Raw genomic sequence first — 20,229 nt, 5'->3', positions numbered from 1 at the left:
TTTGTGTTAAAATATCGTTGTTGAATATCGTTGACGAATACTTCATAGTCGATCGTTTTAAAAGCGACTGTTTCAAAGTAAATTTTTCAAAGTTGCGAGCATACGAGTTTTATTTCCATATTATATAAAATAACCGAACCGATAAAACTAGCTCGTGAAAGTTCGTCGTCGTCGAACGAGGTAAATTAAATTCGTTCAATTTCAAGACTCGTTACATTTTTGTATTAATATTCTTATGCAGTCGTAGAAGCACGTTATGCAATATCAAAGTGATATGACCAGTTCGAGCATTGGATCGTATTACACCGAGTATATGCAACGCGCACGGTTCTGTATTATTGTGTTTTTATACGTGGTTTGAGAAAACTCATCGCACCGTTTGCCATTCTCAATCGCTCTCAAGCTGCAGTATTTTACCGATGACAAATCAAGTTACCTACGTTCCGAGCCACGAACGAATACCATTGAGTATTGTCTTTTGGAAATTAACGTTTCGAAATAAAGAAGCCCCTTATAATGAGACGCGCGAAGACACCGAGTTTTTCCTTTTGACAGCGCTCTCATCCACGGTCACGTGCTTCGTATGTTTATTGCGACACCGTTTATACCTACATTGTCTTTTTTTATTCGCGTTAAAATACAAGCAAATTCGCACCCAGAAGTCAATCACGTTTAATTTGAGATACAATACTTATTCTATTTTAAAAGTAATATTTCGCGTCATTTAAAATTAAAATTTCTCAGCGACAAAGGAAGAAAGAAGTACGAAGAAGAATTACGTTCCCACGTCGTTCTATGCATATCTGTTGAACATCTAGTTGAAGCTAGGAAATATCGAAGTGATTCACGCTCGATTTAATTGACGATCGATGAGCGATGGTGTCGCAGAGAAATTCGAATTCGCGATACGTATTCGAAACGAGTGAGAAAACAATTATCCGGATGATTAAGGTGATAACGAAAGGATAACTATTTGAGAAGGGAGCAGACTCACCGAGGGTAGTCGGAGAGGTCGTCCTGGGCAAACAGCTGATCCGGCTGGCTCTGTGGGTGTCGCTTTCGTTCAAGTTTCTTAATCGTGATCGGCTAACCTCCAAAACTAGCTGCGCAATCGAGTGAACGGGGCGGGGATAACTGATCGCATGGAAGGCAGTTGGCGTTTCCTTTTCGCGTGTCTTGCCAGCGAAACTCAAAGTCCTGTTGCAGTTAAAGCGGCACGTAAAGATCACGAGGATCGCGGATACTAACGAAGGGTGGCCGTTGCGTCATATATCGTTGCCAGGCGAACGGGACGTAACCCAATTCGCGGCTGGCAGCTTCAGCTTCTGCTTCTGTCTCTCGTCTCATCTCTTGTTGCTGCTTCGATTTCAGGACATTCACTCACAGGGGCGAACTATGATACACGAGACACACCGCGAATCACTCTACATTCACCAAACAGTAAACACTCTGCGTTATACAGTTAGTGAATGATCGGACGATTAATTCAGTCCTTTTCGCGAGGAGATCGGCAAAAGCCGATGCCTCCCCGACTACACTGTCAACCACCGCGGATCCAGTAAATTTCGTCTAGGTATTTACTTCAATGGAACAACCACTGAGCAAAGACGCGACAGGAAAGGCCAACGCGAGCGGTAGGGAAGACGAAACCAAGAGACGAAGCGAAACCCGCACTCGCACCAGTGGAAATGATACTGCGGCTTCCTGAGACTTCATTCCGTATATACTGTACATAAACACCAATGCGCAGACGCGGAATAATCGCGCCTGTCATCTACCGAAATCCTTCTCGTCAATTTTACTTTTCCTTTACAGTCGTCACAAATACATCGATGCATGATTTTTTATTTCTCACATTCCTGTCTTCGAAAAGTTTTTATTATTCATTTGTCGCATAAAATAAAGTTGATTGAACTTTTAAAATATCTTTGTCTCGCGTCAATTCGAACAAAAGGTCAAATACTTTGTCAATGTTTATTTTTTCCTATCTTGTCTATTAGTAGAAGTAGATAATTTTTTTACGTTTCTTGTGCAGTTGTCTGTTTCTATTTAAATAGAATAGCCCTCTTCTGTCTTGTATCGAATTGTGTTCAGTTGTAGTATCTTAAATATTAAATATTATTGTTTATTTTCGCTGGATATGAAAGTCAAATAGAATGGATGTAAAGATAAACGTCATGTTTTTAATGTATAATTCATTATTATATTAAAATATAAATACCAACTCTTTAACAACTATATGTTAATGTAGTATATAATATATATTACATATTGAATTTTTTCTATCGATTTTACAGTGATTGTAGTTCGTATTAAGATGTGAATTAATTTTTCTGTTCTTTATCTCCGTTCGCGTAGGTTGTATATATGAACATTTTGATTTGAAATGAATATGACAAATGTTCACGTGTTTTGGGACTTGTACATTTAGGACCTAGAGATAAGGCAGTTGTTCGACAAATAATATAAATCCTAGATTTTCAGTTGTTCTCATTAATAGAGGATATATAAAATACAAGTGATATTTGAAACTTTACAATTCCAACCATATTAAAAAGTGTTACACGCTCAATCAAACAGATATAAAGAACGGGATATTTCAAATTTTTCACTGTTCGTCCTTGTCTTTAGCACCGTGTTTTAAAATTCGGGTAAATTCTATATAGTCGAACATCGATCCTTTGATAGGTGCTTCTCGATACATTTCGTCCACGTCGTCATCCGTAAATCTAGATGCACAAAAGATGAACGATGAATTTCTTACTCATTTCAGTAGAATAATGAGGAATACTATATGCAGAAATAAAAATTACCTGTCTCCCATTGTAGTAAGTAATTCTCGAAGACGTTCTTCGTTTATGTGTCCAGTATTTTCTTCGTCGAAACAACCAAAGGCATTCTTAATTACATCTTCCGGATCTGTGCCTTGAAGTCTTTCGCCGAATAAAGTTAAAAACATTGTAAAATTGATAGGTCCTGGAGCCTCATTCATCATTCCCTCCAAATATTCGTCAGTAGGATTCTTACCTGAAACAAAAATCAATTGCCTTGTAAAATTTAAAAAATCTTCACGATACGATAAATACTTGCTTAGCGCCTTACCTAACGAGGCAAGCATGTCGTGAAGATCTTCTTTATCGATGAAACCATCGTGATTTTGGTCGATCATATTGAAAGCTTCCTTAAATTCAGCGATTTGAGCTTGATCAAACATCGCGAAGACGTTTGATGTTGCGCGTTGTGCACGCTTTTTGGTTGTTGCACGGCGTCCGGCTGTTTTACGCGAAGACATGTTTGTATTCCTAAAATTATGAATAAAAAAGACAATTACATCATTTAATTCATATTTTTTGTAAGTATGTATTAGTTATTATTTGCAGTATTTTTATAAATTGCTTAATTCATAGACATATTATCCCAAAGGGAGTAGAGGTTATGTAAATTTGACTACCAGTTATTTCCTCATGTTGAATTAGAACAGTGTTAAAAAAAAAGATAATAGCCACCAGACCTATCTAAAGGATAGTCTTTATTGAGCTACTATTTATTTTTAGACAATTAATTTAGGATATCACGACGTAACCAAAATCAGGATAAAAATAAGATCGTCTACGTGACGGTTCAACAAAGAGGACATTACACTCTACATCTATAGAAATCTATATAAAAGTACATATCCGTCATACAATTCAATTTGAATTTTAAACTATAATTTAAATAACAAAATTGGGACACTAAAATCTGCTACACACTCGTTTGGATAGATATTATTTTAAAGTAATATTACACCTTACGTTTTCAGCTCTTCTCAATGCGCTTACATTGTTAAGTTTTCTTCAATGAAATATCATGCTACAATTTCTATTTTATTACTCTTTGTTTCAGAATTTTCGCTCAGCTATATTCGAACAGGCTATATTTGACTTTTGATAAACATTTATTGGTTATAATTGGAACTCTTATAAAATTGCTATACAAAGAATATCATTGTCTTTAAAGGACAAAAGGTATAAAAATAACTTCGTTAAGTTACAGAAATTGACAAAAAACGTATGCATATCATTCGAAGCGACACAATAACAATGGCCGTTCTTATAAGCAAAGTTGGATAGCTGTCAAATATTTTGTATTTTTCAGATTGTTTTCATATCTGCAAATCAGTCATTGGAAGTTTTCACATTGAAACGTTAAAGCACACAAACGAATTTCTACCAACCTGATTTATAGCAGCTTCGAAACGAGAAGAACTCCAAAAAGCGTACAGCACAGATACTCGTGCACCACTGTGACTCACGTTACGCGTCACTCTATGGTTATTCACCACACCCGGGTAAGTAACGCCATCTAGTGAAGGATCATTTATCCATTACACGAGCCTTTTCTAGACATCCAAAAATTAGGCCACATGCAACGAAAAAAGAAAAAGAATTACGATGACCGAATTTTTCTTCGATATTTAAAATCCATTAGTGCAATGAATATAATTATTTTAAATTCCTCATATAAAAATTCCTATTACAATAATAATAATCATTCTTAATTTTTATCTTCGCAAATTACAATGGGTGTTATTTGATATTGTTTTGAAAACGGTCGAATTTATTTAAATATTTTATAAAACCAACGTAATAAATTAATAGCGTGTACTAAAAACGTTGGTTTATCCCCGAAAGGATACGTCATTACAGGTACCTTAGTTGGAGTAAATCGTTGACGGTGAAATCATTACCTAATAAGGCAATGAAAGAATCCGATATATACACATGTAGTTGACATTCATTTCGTAATCATATTTACAGTATATGTGATAAATAATGATACTGAAACGCATTGATCTGAATTGAAATTATTTATAAAAACGTTATAACTATATTTTTGGTATGTACTTCCCGTAAAGATATAACAAAATATAAAATAAAACAAGAGAGCATTGGTTTCTTTATTTTCATAACCAATGAACACACAAATTTATGTTACAAATTCATCGCTTGAAACTTACAAGTAATTCTAAATTAGGAGAACACGCTATATACATAATAATACATACATGAATTGAATCGTGGAAGTAATGTAATAAAGTTCGTTAATATTACACACTTTCGTCATTGGTATGGAAAAGATCGAAGTATTTTTTTCATAGACACTTCATCATCATCACGTTACTTCTCTTTACTTATTTACATACATCGGCGATGCGCCGAATACAATAATATAAATAAAGATAACAAAGCTTCACGTATTTGTATCCTCCTATCTGTACATTGTACATAAATAATACCTGACTTTAAGAAACACACTCGGTTCTAATTGTCGTATTTCAAACTATCGCACGGATACTCCATTAATTGTAATGCCGTTCCTGTTTGAAACTGGTTCTGCTTCATAATGTCCCGATCTACCGTAATGTCTTCGCATATTGGTACCGTACCTTCAATTGAATGAAAACAATTTATCATTTTTTCTTTCTTCTACGAGACAAATTCCTAAAAGAAATACTTGTTTCGACTCACCCGTATGTACTGCCACTTAGGCTGTAAGGACTGTCGTAGAGACCGTCCTCTGGAACATTTTCGTACATGGTGTTGGTTGTGCCATCGTTAAGAGTGGCATAAGACATAACAGCGGCATTTTGGTCCTCTTTTCTTTCAGCCGCTTGAACATTTTCCGTGTTCTTTACCGGCGTAGCTTTCCTCCTAAAAAGATACGTCATTTTAGCAAACTTTTTATTTAAAGATTAATCGTCAACGTTCTCGTAAATTCTACGTACAGTCTTAGATAGACGAGTCCAAGAATAATTAATATAAATATTATAACTCCAGCTCCAATACCAACGCTAGTACCCACGCCTTGTGCTTCAGCTACTTCATTTGGCATAACTATCGAATAACGAATATTTATGAGTGAAAATGCATTTCCCTTTTCCTCTTTTGAATATATCTTTGAATGTATTTCTTACATTCGCATTTGGGTTCCTCTCCACTCCATGAACCAGTATCTAAACATTTTCTCAAAAACGGCCCCACTCTTTCGTACTGTGGTAAACAGTGATATTCTGCGGTTCCACCATAAGTAGTACTTCCGTTTACCACTATCACTCTACCATTTTCTATAGGTTCCGGATGTTTGCAATCGACCGCTATAAATACAGATTTGTATTTTAATGTACTAATGTATTCTAGTTGACTAATTTAAAGGTACTTAAAGAAGATTAAAACGATATGTATAATTACAAAAACAGGCTGGCGTGCTTCCACTCCAGGATCCATTCTGCAAGCATATTCTAGTTTCGTTCCCTTCCATATAGAATCCACGCGGACAACTGTAATGAGCCACTCCACCTACGCTGTGAGTCGAAACTTGCGTGGATAACACTCCCTCTTTTTCGGGGTCTTTGCACCTAATTTCTGTGTGTACAAAGTGCAAATGAATGTAACGTAAAAAAAATTTACTGAACATTTCAAAAGATATGTATCACATTCGTTGATACAGCTTACAATAAGAACACTATCAACACGTATATAACGTAATCGCACGCATCACATTTTCTACTATACAGAAATTACCTCGTATAAGACTTTTTTAAAACAGCATTTATAATTTGAAATTAAATTCTAATCTAGACGATTACCCTTACAAACTGGGGTGTCGCTGCTCCAGGTGCCATTCTCAAGACACAGTCTTCTAGCAAATCCATCCAATTCAAAATTACCGTCACACTCGTAAAGAGCAGCAGCTCCATAATAGGTAGCGTTCGACGTTAAAGTATATCTTCCATGTTGAATGTGTTCCGGTTTCCCACAATCGACATCTGAAAAATGTATTTATTGAAACCGAATATTTCGCAACGGTTTAAACACTACAATTTTTTAAGTTCCTTACAGACACATCGCGGAACCTCGCCGCTCCATTTTCCGTTGTCCTCGCAAGTGGATAGAGGTTCCCCGACCACCTTGTACCCTCTTTCACAACGATATTTTGCAAGTGCACCGATCTTGTAGGAAGTCGCACCGGTATTAGAATTCTCTGGAGTTCCTGTTCGAATTAGAGTTCTACCGTACATTCGATCATTGCCAGTCACAGAAAGAATTCCGTGCTCTGCATAAATCGGCTCCGGGCAGCGAATTTCTGCGAGAAAGAGGAAAGAGACATTATCCTTATTCAAATGTGAAATAAACTGTAAACTGCATTTAAATAAATCGTGCAAGCACCTTCACACTTTGGAGTCGCGTCGCTCCATTGACCGTTGTCTAAGCAGTATCTTCTTGACACTCCATTTAGCCTATAGTTTCTCGTGCAACTGTAGGTGATTTCGCTTCCGAGATGAGTCGTCCCATTCACGTATTCTGCAGCACCATTCAAGACAGGCAAAACTTTCCCGCAGTCCACATCTACGAAACAGAAAGTCGAGGAGATTGTCATCAGAGACTTTTATCGCCGCGGAATTAATCCAAAGAAATCGAGATTCCTTTGAAGGGAATTCTTAACAAATTTAACAACGGTGAAACCTACACTCGCAGGTCGGTACTTCTCCCGACCATTCACCGTCTCTGCCACAAGTATGTCTTGTTTCTCCTTGAAGTAAGTATCCTGCTTCGCAATGGTATTCAATACCACTGTGAACATTTAAATCGTATCCGACGACGTAGCTTCCAGCCGGTACTTCAGGTTCTTCGCAGGTGATTACTGTATCAATCGAAATAATCGAGACTCTCAAGTTATCTGTCGTTTTATATCGTTTAATGTCGTATGCGTTTTGAGAAAAGATTTAATTTGTTTACATTCGCACGACGGCGTGTCGTGACTCCATTTCCCTTCTTTGGTGCATTCTTGCTTCGCTTCACCAACCAACCAGTAATCTTCCAGACAAGTGTACACGGCCAAACTCTTAACTGTGGTGGTGCCATTAATTAGGGTCACGGAACCGAACTCAATTTGCGCCGGTGCTCCACAATCGACGAATCTGCATTGAGGCGCTTTACCTGACCATTCACCGCCGACGCCGCACGTGAGAACCTTTCGAAATTGATTATCGATGTTTAATATTCTATTCTCTTCGCAGTGTAATCGCTTAAATAAACAGCTTGCGCAAATCTTTCGCAAGTTTTCTAAATAATAGCGTTGTAATCGCGGTGAAAGATATACATAATAGAATATACGTTCGAAATGGTTGTACGCAGCGAGCATAACAAATGAGAGAAAAGCAAGTAGGACAAATTATGCGCAAAGTTAAAAGTCTAAATTGTATTTAAAGTTGCTTACGTTATCTCCGAATAGGATGAAGCCATTTTGGCAAGAATAAGTGGCTGTCGAGCCTGCTCTCTTTCCGGTAGTTGTCACAACTCCACCGTTAATTTGAGGTGGTTCCGGACACCAATCAACTGTAAAATAATAAACGATAATCTAAATTATGTAGATGTGTCGTTATGATTTATGATAATATCACTGTAAAATTGATCTCGCACATAAACACTGGGGTTGATGTCCACTCCATATACCGCCGTCTCCGCATCTACGCCTCGCATCACCGAGCAACGTGTAGTTTTCTTTACATGCGTAATCAGCAAGCGCTCCGTGAGTCGTTCTTTTATTGACCAACGTGATCGCGCCGTTTTCCAGTTCAGGCAGGGGGCCGCAGTCAACAACTATGAAGCATTTAAAAGATGACGTTGAGTATACGCAAGATGGTTACCGATCACCAGCTGCATCATTATTATCGGAGCAATTATGCAACGCGCGTAGCGACACGCGTGCGATTAAACTTACATTTGCACATGGCCGGCTCGCCACTCCAAAATCCATTTGGTTGACAGGTTCTACTCTTCGATCCTATTAGCATATATCCATCGGGACAAACGTATTCTATCGTTGATCCTATGGTTCGTTTGGTGCCTATAATTGTTGTGTTTTCGAACTTTTCTGGACTACCGCAAGTAGGTGGCCCTGGATAAATAATTAGAAATATATATATATATATATATTTATTTATTTATATATGCATTGCAATTTATAAACGAAAGACTTGTACATAAATTACATATTTTCTCCTATCCTATAAATTACATATTTCGTACTATCCTTCAAATGTTCAACTAAATTAATCGTGTAGTTTTCCATGCTTATGTATATATGTTTATGTATATCTACGTATCAGTTACTACTCACTGCTTTGGCATATCCAATGCAAATAGTCAAGGTTACAGCCAACGTCATTCCACAGCCAGCTACGACCACCGTCCAGCACTACGCAATTTTGCTCGCCGTTATAATTATTTGGTTGATCTTTTCCCCAGGACGGTTTTTGCACAATCTCGCCTAGAAATAACGGAAATTAACGCGATATATTTTACACGCCTCAAGGAAACTCGCTTCGCCAAACAGATAAATAAGAAGGTCTTTAACCTCATCGTAGGAAGATCGGCATCTAAAGCAAGCCTTTCGTCTGTTCGATCCAGACGCAACAAACAATTAACAGAGATTATACGTTGGAACAGACGCTCGCGGGTGTAACTTCCGTTGATTTCCTCATAGCCGTAACTTTCACGTTCTATTTATTAGCACGTGTTATTACGCCGATAATCCCTGTCGAGATGATCTTTGATTTCCGTAGAGCACGATAACTCGTCGAGAGACGAATTTCGGATTAACGAATTCAACTCGTCGACGGAACTATAATTATCGCGTAATTGCGAAGCAAATTGATTGGTTCGTGCCGACGAATCTAACCAGGGTTGCTCAACCTCTCCGACCCGGTTCTCATGGTCGTTGCCGATAAATCGTGAGAATGGAAAAATCTGTTTTGGCTGCAGTCGATGAATAAAGGAGACTCGGATACAGATCGAGCAGACTAAAGAGCAAAATATTCACCGTCAACCCATCGCCATGTTCTCGCCGTTATCAGCGGTTCCTTCTGAGCACCTATCCAAACTAGTTGCGTCTTCAGTTTGTCCTTCCGCCTTTCGAGATTGTTTAGTATATACACCGAGGCTGCGCCCTGTATCATAAGATATACAAAGATTACAGTAGAGATCAGGATTGGAACGCATTCAACAACAAGGTATCAGAGAGCACTTGTTATAGAGGCTTGGTATAGAGACCTGGAAACCATGAACGAGATCACCGCCTCTTGTCCGACAGTAATTTCTGGCCTCTTGAAAGGAGCCACCCTTTTTCACGATGAACTCGTAACAGGTGGAATTGAAAGCAGCCAGGTCAGCGTCAGCTGGCGTCCCAGTGTAAGCGCATCTGTCAGTTGAGAATTCTACGGAAAAGCAGGTAGAACTTTTCTACAAAAATTTGCCTCGATAGACTGTCGACAGAAATTCCTACTTTTCAGCTTTCGGCTTACCATCAACAGCAAATACCTCCACCTCGCACAAACTCAAGCTTCCCTCGACGCCGACCAGCTGCAAAAACACATATTGGCCGATCAGGGCTCTGGCGCACACGAAAGTCTTCGTGATTCCCTCCTCTGTAAGAATTAAGCGATCAACCAGAAATACGATTACGATCGTATATTTTAATAAGCAAACAACTGTTTACCAATCGTGCCAGGGAACCAGGCGCACAGGGGATTGCGTTGCAGCTCTACGCTGCTATTACCAACGCGTATTTCGATATCCTGAAGCGGTTGATGACCTGTTGACAAGGAGGAATTATTCTCATTTTCGATTCAACGTCTGACGGTCGAATAAAAGCATTAAACGAACGGAGAATCGTTTCTCCGAAGAAAGTTCTGCACACGCATACAACATTATTTGCTCCAGAAGGAAAGTATTAGGTTTCAATGCGAGTTTTTAAATTTCACAAAACGATATCCACATTATTCCACTTTCTATATATAATGAAGGTAAACATGTGAGAAATAAGAGGAGACATTTACCGCAGCAACCTCTGGTTGTCACTCTGACCACTTTTACCGAATACGACTTGAGAAGGTCGACCTTCCACCAAGGGCTGGGCTCGCTTTGAGTCTCGGTGCATCTCTTTCCATCGTGTTCCGTACTTGAATCGCCGTCGTTTCCGTGGCTGGCATCTCCACCTCGTACGGTGGTCGATTGGTTGGTTGGTTTGCGAAAGGCGACGTTCGTGCCTGCAACAACGCGTATTTCAACAAACACGACACGGTGACTAACTCGAACAGAGAGCAGCGAATTAAAGAAAAAGGGAAGGGAAAGAGTAAACGAGCGGGTCGAAGCAAACCGTTGCAGAGTAAACTGCTTGGAACCGAACAAAGCCGAGAGACGATGTCACCAACTACAATCGCGTAACAAAACGTCTATTACCGGCAGGATGCGTTTAGTAATAAAGAGAAACGATTATCCGGCGTCGTAGATAGTTTCACCGAGTCGTAGATATTTGAGGTTTAGGAATTTTCCGCATTCTCGATCAAAATAATTTCCACGCGACTCTGTTAACCGGGTGTCGCAGTTTAAGGCAACTGCCACCGAATAAATCGCTGGTTGCGTAACGTTCCGCCGATACACGTTTTACCGCGCTGCGCAAACTTTCTTTCCATCGGCGTTTCAAACGGATTTTGCCAGTAAAAGTGAAACGTCGCAGCGAATGAAAAAAGCGAGACCAATATCGGGACCAAGGGTCGACGCATTTTAACGAAGCTGCCTCGTAGCATACGAAAAATCGCTTTCTAACGTACGCTCGTCAGAGTAATACCTCCGTGCTGCATTTTAAGAGGAAAGAGTTGAATTTCGTCGATCACTAAGTGCAATCGTCTCTTTTGCGAAACCGTACCGATATACATATCGAGGAGAAAGCTGCGTACCATCTTGTTGTCAAGAGAAACGCGTAATCGAACGTGGTACGCTTGGTGAAAAATTTAGGATAAGAAAGATGCCGAACGAAGCTGTATATAAGATTAACAAACTGACGCTTACCGCAGAATGGTAGATCCCCTTGCCATTTTCCACCAGCGTTGCATGTTAGGCTGCCACTGCTGAGCGAGTAATAGTCGAATGAAGTAAATCAGAATTCTCCGTTTCCTTGTAAACAATGCACGGCAAGAAAAGAAAAGGCCAGCACGCGAGCAAATATCGTCAACCATACAAATTATAAGAAAACGGAGAAAGTCCGTAATAAGCGTTGCTATCGGCGGATATCGTACTTACTATACAAACGATCGTTTCACTCGGTCGTAACTCGAACACATTCGTACATATTATGCGAATAAAGTAACGTCCATTATGGCATTCGTTTCTTCCCAATTTCATTTTGCTGTGATTCCTTCGCCATGCACTGTTTGCTTTACTTTTCTCTAACAAATTCTTCTAAATTACTCGAGTACGATGCTCACTGCTTAAGGGGGTGTTCCGAATTAGAATGCTCTAAAACAGCGTCTTTTTGTGATTTCCTTCAGAAGGGAAAGAAAGAAACGAAGTTATTGAATTTTGAGGTATGGTTTTATATATATTTAACGAATAGAAATAAATTTTTTTTAAAGTAAAAAAGAGAATTATAACAGATTTCTAAGCCTATTTCATGGGCTGCAGTTTTCAATCGGCGGGAAAGATCCACCTCGTAATTCTTGACTGAAACAGAGAACCAAAAAATTTTTATTTTTCTTCTGGGTAAACTAAGCAAAGGCAGAAAAAGGTTTACTTAAATAATTCTTATAGCACCTTAAAGTTTATTTTCCTTTTTTAAGAAACACATTTTTTTTTAAACCCGCCAAAATTTTTAATTTCACATTTTTTTCTGCCGTTGTTTAGTTCACCCAGAAGAAAAATATATAATAATTTAATCCTTTTTTGGTTTTTTGTTTCAGACAAGAATTACGAGGTGGATCTTTCTCGCCGATTGAAGACTGCAGCCCATGAAATAGGCTTAGAAATCTGTTATAATTCTCTTTTTTACTTTAAAAAAAATTTTTTTTTATTCGTTAAATATATATAAAAACATGCCTCAAAATTCAATAACTTCGTTTCTTTCTTTCCCTTTTAAAAAAAATCACAAAAAAACGCTGTTTTAGAACATTGTAATTCAGGACACCCCCTTAACATTTCACGAGATGTGAATACTCGCGAAGCCTCACTTACCCGAACAATTCGTATCCGGCGTCGCAAGTGTACGTTGCTAAAGTGCCTGTTGCTAAGGATTCATCGGACAGTGACACCTTGGCATTCATCGGTACAGCCGGATGTCCGCACTTCAATCCTATATTTAAGAAAATTAGATTGTTCAGCGGTGACGTTTTCAAAGTAGAATTTTAATAAATTCGTTGATCGTTCGAAAGATCGACGTGTTGATGTTAACATCAAATCAAATATTAAATAGAAAGTTGATAGTCTCAACGCTATTATTTACGATAGACGCAAGGTAGCTAATTTCTCAGGAAAATAAGACGATTACTTTTGGTGAAACTGCAATCCTTACCACTTTCGGCTATTAAAGAGAAGAACATTCTGTCGAAGATTGTTATCGGAACTTTCATACTTTTGCCATGAACTTTACGTACGACAGAATTAAAAGAGACGTCGATTATTATCAGGACAGTAGCAATTAAATTTCAGCAACAGGAAATTTTGAATATATGTTGTTCGAATATCTTTGGCTTAAATGCCGCGCGGTAATAGGACAGAGGAATTTCTGATTACGGAATAATTGACACGACTTACTTTCCATTTAATGTGCCGTGATTTTCGTTATGTAAGTATATACCTGTTGTCAATTCGAAAGAACATGTCAAGGACGCATAACGCTCAAGTTTATAAGACCGTCATGTCTCGCTCTTAAAATATGACAAACAATAGCTATGACACAGTGATGCAAAGTGAAACTACGATGAAAATCCCACGCGTATTCCATTATTCGAATTCTATGAGCCGGGAAAAAGATTTTCTATCTTCTGCAAAAGGTTATAAAATTAGTAGGACGAACATAAAATAGACACAGTGCCATAAAGTTATGGACGGTTGGAAACGCGAGGTACGAGCGTATGAGAATCGGCAAAACCGTATGCGGCTTGAGGATTCTTGCGATGTAAAACTCAATGGTTGGAAGCTAACGATGGAAATTAACGCACATACATGTACGAACATTCCTCTGAGAATAGAACTTCGATACGTTAACAAAAGCTATCTACGTACGTATCTCTCCGTTCCACGTTTTCCTGAAAAAGCTAGAACCATTAAAAGAGTATTGTAACAAATGTTCGTCGTAGTCTGCGAGTTAATTTATATGTTTTCGCGTCTAGTATCGGTAGAGGAAGTTAGAACTAACTTAGAACTAGCCGGTTGAACAACAAGACAAGATTCCGATCATCGAATCACATGTACGATATACATATTGTGTATGAACAGACGCATATTCGTGGTCGATAAGACGTTTGATCGTTGCAACATCGACATAAAAATGCAAAATGTCAGGATGGAAATAAGCAAGGAGAATAACATAAACTGCTTGAACGCTGCTCGTGTATACGAGCGATACAATCGTAAAAGTGATTAAAGAAGCGCAGTCGTGCGACTCATGGAATAAGTTTCCGGTGATATTTCAAGGCTGATCGCGAGAGATGGCCTTAAATTTTCGAATGGAGAATCTTAACGATTCTAATTTACGATCTCCTCGCCTTTGTGCCGTTGATTCTTTTCAATCGAGCGCCTGTGGGAATCCGTTAATTTAAATTTGAATCTTCGTGTGTACTCGATGGCCGGGTGAAAGCCAGCGTTGTCTCCTTTATTCGGTTTGAACTGCCGGGAACTCGGTGTCTCTCGAGAAACACCGAGTTACCGTTTCGTGCGAACGAGTTAATTAAAGCGAGTACAAACGCGTTCGCGCGTGCTACAGTCCACGATTATTTCGATTTGAAACACACTGTGTTGAGTTCGTACCATGTTGAATGTTTTTTTCATTCCTCACTTTCTATCTAATTACAGTCATTTCACCAAGATTTGAACCTAAACTTCTTAATTAGTCACGGAGGAATACTGTATATTAAAAGTCATCGAATGTTTACTCTGAATGGCCGTTATTCCTTTTTAATTAACTTTTGGTATTTCGAATACATCGACTTTTGGTATTTCGAAATTGATCGACGCGCGTACGCGTATTACTCGTTAAAATTCGGATGTTTTTACAATAGTGTTGAATCCAAATATTTGGGAAAATCGTTAAAAATATGCGTACACCTTCGAAAGCTTCCAGATCTTCTTTTCTAAATGTAACTGCGGGTCGCAGGAATTCTGCGAAAGAGCGACGCTCGGTTCAGACCTCGAAGAAACGAAGAGGTCGAGAATTCCCGGTTAATTGTCTGTGTGCATACGTGTAAACACGTTGCTAGCTTTAGCTTGGTCTTTGGCATTCGTTGATCGCTTCATGGGTCTGGGTCACGCGGTAACAAAACTTTGAAGCCGAAATAACGGTACGACGTGGAGCTACTTCGAATCGAATCGAGACTACTATCGGTGAAGCGTGTCACGATACAGTTCTTGGTTTACCCATTTTTCCTCACTTTTCTTTAAATGGTTTGACTATCCCGCAGAAATATAGCTCGACGCATTCCCCATCCGAGATCACTTTTCCTTCCCTTGCAAATAACGATGATTCTTAACGAATCTATTCTGTTCCAACATTCTATCTCCACTTCTATTGCAGGTCCCAAAATATGAAAATCATACTTTGTTAAATTATTGAAAAATGGATGGCGTTGTACAAGGCTTTTGCTACACTTGTTTCAATGTCCATAGGCCATAGAAGAACAAGTATGCAACTTTTAACTGCATACTTCAAATGTTCTCGTACAATATTGCACGTAAGCGATTGTCAGGAAATGGGAAAGTAGGCGTGGCTGTTTACGTAGTAGTGTCTCGTAAAAAAACAAGAGATCGGTCGCCGGTTATTGAAAGATGAATTTGGTTTGAATCATTCTTCGAAATTTCATTTTGCGTAAAATCTCGAGCTGGTGCTAGATAACAAGCGTATCACCGTGAATGTAATCTGTTCGTTTAGAATTTAAATCTGAAATACAAAGAAATCGTTAACGCATGTTTTAATCGATATTGTTGCGTCTCAGGAAGAAAGACAAAAGTACTTGGTCGTAATAACAGATGTTTCCAGTTATCGCGTTTACGTAAACGGCACATACTGAGAGCGAATTTTACAACTGCCTGGAGGGTATCAGTAGGGCATCGGGAAACCGGTTAACATCGTTATTCGGTTCTACGAAGAAAGATCCACTGGGAGGAACAGATGGTGAGCTGACCACCTTGGAATTCATAGCGCTTAAAACCTCTAATTTCCAATCGACCAATAGCATGGTAAAAAAACACGGATTGTTCGTTCTATCAGTTTCTATCGATACAGAACGATAGAAAGTTCTTTTTCGTGAGTTTCCTAATCTACTGTGCAAGGTGGCAGAGCACGTGGCGTATGTGTCATCGCGATCGACGGTGACTTGCGACACCTCGCAACGTCAGGAAATGAAAACCTCGCCGCAGACCGTACACTTTCCTATCCTCGTTTCAGCGTTCGCACGCTTACGAATCTGAAATAATTCAAAACATTTAGACGCTTGATACAACACCTCGAAAAACGTTCTACTAATTAATATAAAATCGTGTTTCGTAGACGCTGCCACCATCAAAATATGCAGAGTCCGCGTCGCGCATGTTGATCACCAGACAGAGAAAACAATTCGTTGTCGCCTGAAATTTCACCTGTATTGGTCGTCGAAGCATGGTGCCCCACCCAGAGAGGTGCGTTTATGGTAGCACAAGTTATCACGAGTTTCGCATGCCTTAGTTCAGCTAAATCGTCGACAGCTAAATGTTACGTCGGTCTCAGCTTAGAATCGTGCAAATCCACGACGTTCGACACGCTTCCTCTTTCTCGAGAACGAAAGAAAAGCGATCGCCTAGAATCTCGAGGACGCTTTTACTTCCCCACCTTAGCACGAGCTTCAACGCGCTACATTAGCCACACCGCGGAGCACCGGTTCGCTCCCCTGCAGATCGACCTATTATCCTATACTTTTATCGCTAACGATCTCCACGAGCCTCGCGAATTGGATTGGTCAGAATCGTGCGAACTGGTCTCTCTTAAGTATATTCGCTTTATACAACGTTTTATATTAACTTATACCGATCAATTTGTAGACCATTCTATTTATGAGGTAATCATGGGAAAGGCAGCTTCGTGTAATTTAATACAGTTTTTATAGCTTGTCTCGTTTTAATCGCAGATTTGGAACGCCTAAAGAAAATTCCTAATCGGGAAAAATTTTTGTCGAGGAAACACTTAGAACGAAGAAACGAGAAAGTGGAAGAAGTCTGTAAGATTGACAAAGATTACGTCCTTCCTATGCGTTTTTGTTTGCGCAAATGAAAGTTCACGTGAACGCTACCCGCGATGAAAAGATTTCTGTTTTAGGTACTTGCCGATGACGAAAAACGGACCGAGCGGCTCAACATTTACGAAGCCTTTGCCGCGTCTAATTCAAGTACAAATTCGAATCGAAAGTGTCTTGCCGTACAGTACAGATGCCTCGTGCCGTACAGTAAAATGAAATGACAGAAAGAAGACAGTACGTTAAAAAAGTTCTCGCTGTTAGAACACGTGTTTCTTGTAGAGCTAATGATATATTACAAGTACTTCTCGAAAAATTTGGCGTGCATAGTGATATTATAGAGCCGTTAATATGCGCACACCAGAGGTGTAATGTCTAGCTACATAGATGTTTCATGTAGGTCAACCAGGAGAATGAGTTACAAAAGGCAAAACTCGCTTCGATTGACTGCCTCCACAACGAGTCCTGTTTCTTACGTTGCGCGACCAGTCTCGTTCACATTAAATTTAATCGAATAGAATAAAAAAATGGATCGCGGAGAACACGTAATTTTAATACGAAATTGCTTGCAATTGGCATAGGGTTGACCAAACAGGAAGACGAATGCAAATTCATCCTGTTTCCGACCGGCTTGTTCGATGAATATTTTTAAATGGTCCGCTGATTTTACGAATCGCATCTGCTGTTGGAACGAAGCGTTTCAAGGTGGCACCGTACACTATTTTTATCGTTAACTATCTGTGGGCAAAGTAATGGCCGTAATTAAAAACCTGTATGAAAAATTCGCAAGGTTTCAAGAAAACAAAACACGACGCGGTAGGAACCTGTACGTTTTATACGAGGCGGATACACCGGGTGACCTCGAGACACCAGAAAATCCGCGTGGACGAGAATCGAGTGGGCGGTACCTGTTTTGTACGCTTGTATTCCTTTCTTTAGTGCCAGGGACAAAACTCGAGAACAGATGGAAAATATCATATAGTCGCTGAATTTCAAATTTTGAAACGGCTGATCAGCGCTCCTTTCTTATCGGTTCTTCGTGGTTCAATGAACTTCAAGATACATCGAATCGCACGTCCTACTGCAAAATGTGTTTTTCGGTCAAAAGGAAACGAACGTTTGATTCCAAATGATTTAAATGAAAAATAACTTGAATAACTAACATCGAAGGTTACTTCATGCAGATTAAACAGTCTTTAGACTGGCCATTATACATGAATTGTTACTGAATAGTTATGTTATAATATCGATTAACTTATGTTAAAAATACTTGCCTTCTGCGCCCACAACGAGGATTCCCAAAAGGGATAGGAGAATTTCTCGTCCCATCCTCGATATATCGTTTTCTGCTGTGGATAAAAGCCGGGATCACATCGAAAGTGCACTAACTTTGGTCGCGATCATTCACAAGTACGAGTATACGCTACAAGAGAACACTTTATCGTGCACCACGGAAACTTTCACAAGAAGTTTCTTTGTTCGATGCGTGGCACCGATGAAAACTAGTTTCGATAACAAAATATGCTTGTTCTTTAATTCACAAAAATTAAACAACAACGCTACTATCGAACTCGCGCCAAAGTATAGTTCAAAGGTGACTCAGAAGATTCTTCCTGTTTTACCGTTCAATAAGCAGGTTTTTAGTCACCGTATGCGATCCGCAGATCAAATAATTGTTCTTCCATGGTTTCGTTAAGTTTGTTTAACTGTTATTCACACTGCACGGAATTATTCGCCGTATTCCATATTTGGCCATAACTTTATTTTCGATTCTTCATATTCTTGGTATTAGTGTCATTTCTTCAGTTACCAATACGGGGCGGAAATCGGCGGAAAAACGATTACGTTCGGAGAATACAATTCGAAGATCACACTACGACTTCGGTTCATTCGCGGCAAATTTAGTTCACGTTTAACCGAAGACCGTTAAACGCAACTTTTCGACGGCATTTTCGCTGACCGTTTGGTCGAATGACGACCGAGTATGACGATCCGTTCCCTTCACTAGCTGTCCGTCGAGTGCCAGAGGCTTCGAGTCTCTTGTACTCCTTCGACATTATGAAAGTACAGTGTACTGTGCTGCATGCACCGTGCATCCAACTGACTACTGTAAAGGAACCTATGCTCTATGGAACTACGTTCCTCTCAACTTTTCGCTTTACGATCCACACCTTGCATATAGTATAAACCTAAGTGTCATACAAAGTTTGAATTGTTCATCTTACATGGATAATTCTTGTATGTGCACTGTGCATCTTTGATACTTATTCTTCAAGATCGAGAGGAATACCGGCTTGTCTGCGATTGTCAAGTATGTATTTTTATTGGACTGTGTACTTGTACATTTATTCATATCTATAACGTTTCCAAGGTGAAGCAGCCAACGCATGATCGAGCAGCTACAACGACTTTTACCTGCGCATGATTATAAAAGTTATGTATTAGTGGAATAGTTCCGTAAGAGTAACGATTTGATTCAAAAGTAATTACTTCCGTGTGCGTAGCTGACGCGTGTAGGATCAACATATTGTGATAGTTAACTGCGTCAATATGCGAATTAGATTGTAAAACGACATTTTTAAATATTGCTCGGGTAAAATCGTACTTTACCAAAATTGGCAAGTGTTACCAGAAATCATCAAACCCTGTCTTAGCTGCCCACGATCTTACGACTCGCTCCTTTCGAGAAACCGTGAACAGAAATTACTAGCGATGAAATGAATCTGAAATTACTGTAAATAATTACTTTTCATCCTCAAATTGTCGAACGATGCTCGACGTATTATTCCTGTTCATTAATTAGAACTACATAATTAAAAAATTCACAAGAATATAGAATATGCTTACCTTCCTGTTAATTCTATTGTCTGAATTATGTTTACATTGACATATACAAGCATTATATACATATAATGTACCATTCATTCTTTCTT

The 20,229-nt window shown here is 39.1% G+C and overlaps 3 protein-coding genes and 1 long non-coding RNA gene across 8 annotated transcripts in view; 1 reads left to right on the top strand and 3 right to left on the bottom strand.

Annotated features, from left to right (window-relative positions):
* The window catches only part of LOC138184980 (uncharacterized), a 39,657-nt gene extending 37,961 nt beyond the window's left edge, over window positions 1–1,696 (bottom strand). Inside the window, exon 1 of the mRNA XM_069123525.1 lies at window positions 995–1,696. The gene's annotated coding sequence lies outside the window, so the exon portion shown is untranslated. The remainder of the gene's footprint in view (window positions 1–994) is intronic.
* A 777-nt stretch (window positions 1,697–2,473) lies between these two features.
* On the bottom strand, window positions 2,474–4,358 carry sqh (myosin regulatory light chain sqh). 2 transcript variants are annotated; one of them, XM_069123627.1, is made up of 4 exons: window positions 4,217–4,357; window positions 3,103–3,302; window positions 2,814–3,027; window positions 2,474–2,729 (listed from the first exon to the last, which is right to left on the bottom strand). In XM_069123627.1, exons 2-4 carry the CDS (start codon window positions 3,290–3,292, stop codon window positions 2,609–2,611), a joined length of 525 nt encoding a protein of 174 aa, XP_068979728.1. In that variant the 5' UTR covers window positions 3,293–3,302; window positions 4,217–4,357; the 3' UTR covers window positions 2,474–2,608. The 2 variants fall into 2 exon arrangements, with proteins under 2 accessions (XP_068979728.1, XP_068979719.1); XM_069123618.1 differs by having other exon boundaries at window positions 2,814–3,302; window positions 4,217–4,358.
* On the top strand, window positions 3,224–4,279 carry LOC138185103 (uncharacterized). The gene is made up of 3 exons (XR_011174531.1): window positions 3,224–3,352; window positions 3,886–4,050; window positions 4,138–4,279. It is a non-coding gene; the product is annotated as an uncharacterized LOC138185103 (long non-coding RNA).
* Window positions 4,359–4,910: 552 nt separating the features above from the next.
* fw (CUB and Sushi multiple domains furrowed) lies at window positions 4,911–19,406 on the bottom strand. 4 transcript variants are annotated; one of them, XM_069123237.1, is made up of 22 exons: window positions 18,571–19,406; window positions 13,050–13,167; window positions 11,892–11,950; window positions 10,880–11,089; window positions 10,540–10,635; window positions 10,346–10,468; window positions 10,095–10,258; window positions 9,865–9,991; window positions 9,163–9,312; window positions 8,764–8,940; window positions 8,463–8,642; window positions 8,260–8,378; window positions 7,779–8,013; window positions 7,510–7,683; window positions 7,209–7,388; window positions 6,880–7,125; window positions 6,629–6,808; window positions 6,231–6,404; window positions 5,957–6,136; window positions 5,768–5,876; window positions 5,511–5,693; window positions 4,911–5,428 (listed from the first exon to the last, which is right to left on the bottom strand). In XM_069123237.1, exons 1-22 carry the CDS (start codon window positions 18,623–18,625, stop codon window positions 5,323–5,325), a joined length of 3,345 nt encoding a protein of 1,114 aa, XP_068979338.1. In that variant the 5' UTR covers window positions 18,626–19,406; the 3' UTR covers window positions 4,911–5,322. The 4 variants fall into 4 exon arrangements, with proteins under 4 accessions (XP_068979338.1, XP_068979348.1, XP_068979327.1 ...); XM_069123247.1 differs by lacking the exon at window positions 18,571–19,406 and adding an exon at window positions 15,141–15,158; XM_069123226.1 differs by lacking the exon at window positions 18,571–19,406 and adding an exon at window positions 13,387–13,429.
* Window positions 19,407–20,229: the final 823 nt, after the last annotated feature.

This window comes from Bombus flavifrons, chromosome 1 (assembly GCF_040668555.2).
Source record: "Bombus flavifrons isolate JBK064 chromosome 1, iyBomFlav1_principal, whole genome shotgun sequence".
NCBI lineage: Eukaryota > Metazoa > Arthropoda > Insecta > Hymenoptera > Apidae > Bombus > Bombus flavifrons.
The sequence above is the reverse complement of the archived record's forward strand: the minus strand, read 5'-3'. Positions and strand labels throughout refer to the sequence as shown.

Bases quoted from the DNA above. Each gene is read 5' to 3' on its own strand.
- sqh (XM_069123618.1), bottom strand. From the start codon at position 3,292: ATGTCTTCGCGTAAAACAGCCGGACGCCGTGCAACAACCAAAAAGCGT. The intron at 2,730-2,813 runs GTAATTTTTATT...TTGTGCATCTAG, and splicing joins CTTACTACAATGGGAGACAG to ATTTACGGATGACGACGTGG.
- fw (XM_069123237.1), bottom strand. From the start codon at position 18,625: ATGGGACGAGAAATTCTCCTATCCCTTTTGGGAATCCTCGTTGTGGGC. The intron at 10,469-10,539 runs GTAAACAGTTGT...TAATTCTTACAG, and splicing joins CTGGTTCCCTGGCACGATTG to AGGAGGGAATCACGAAGACT. The intron at 9,313-9,864 runs GTGAATATTTTG...CGTTATTTCTAG, and splicing joins AACATGGCGATGGGTTGACG to GCGAGATTGTGCAAAAACCG.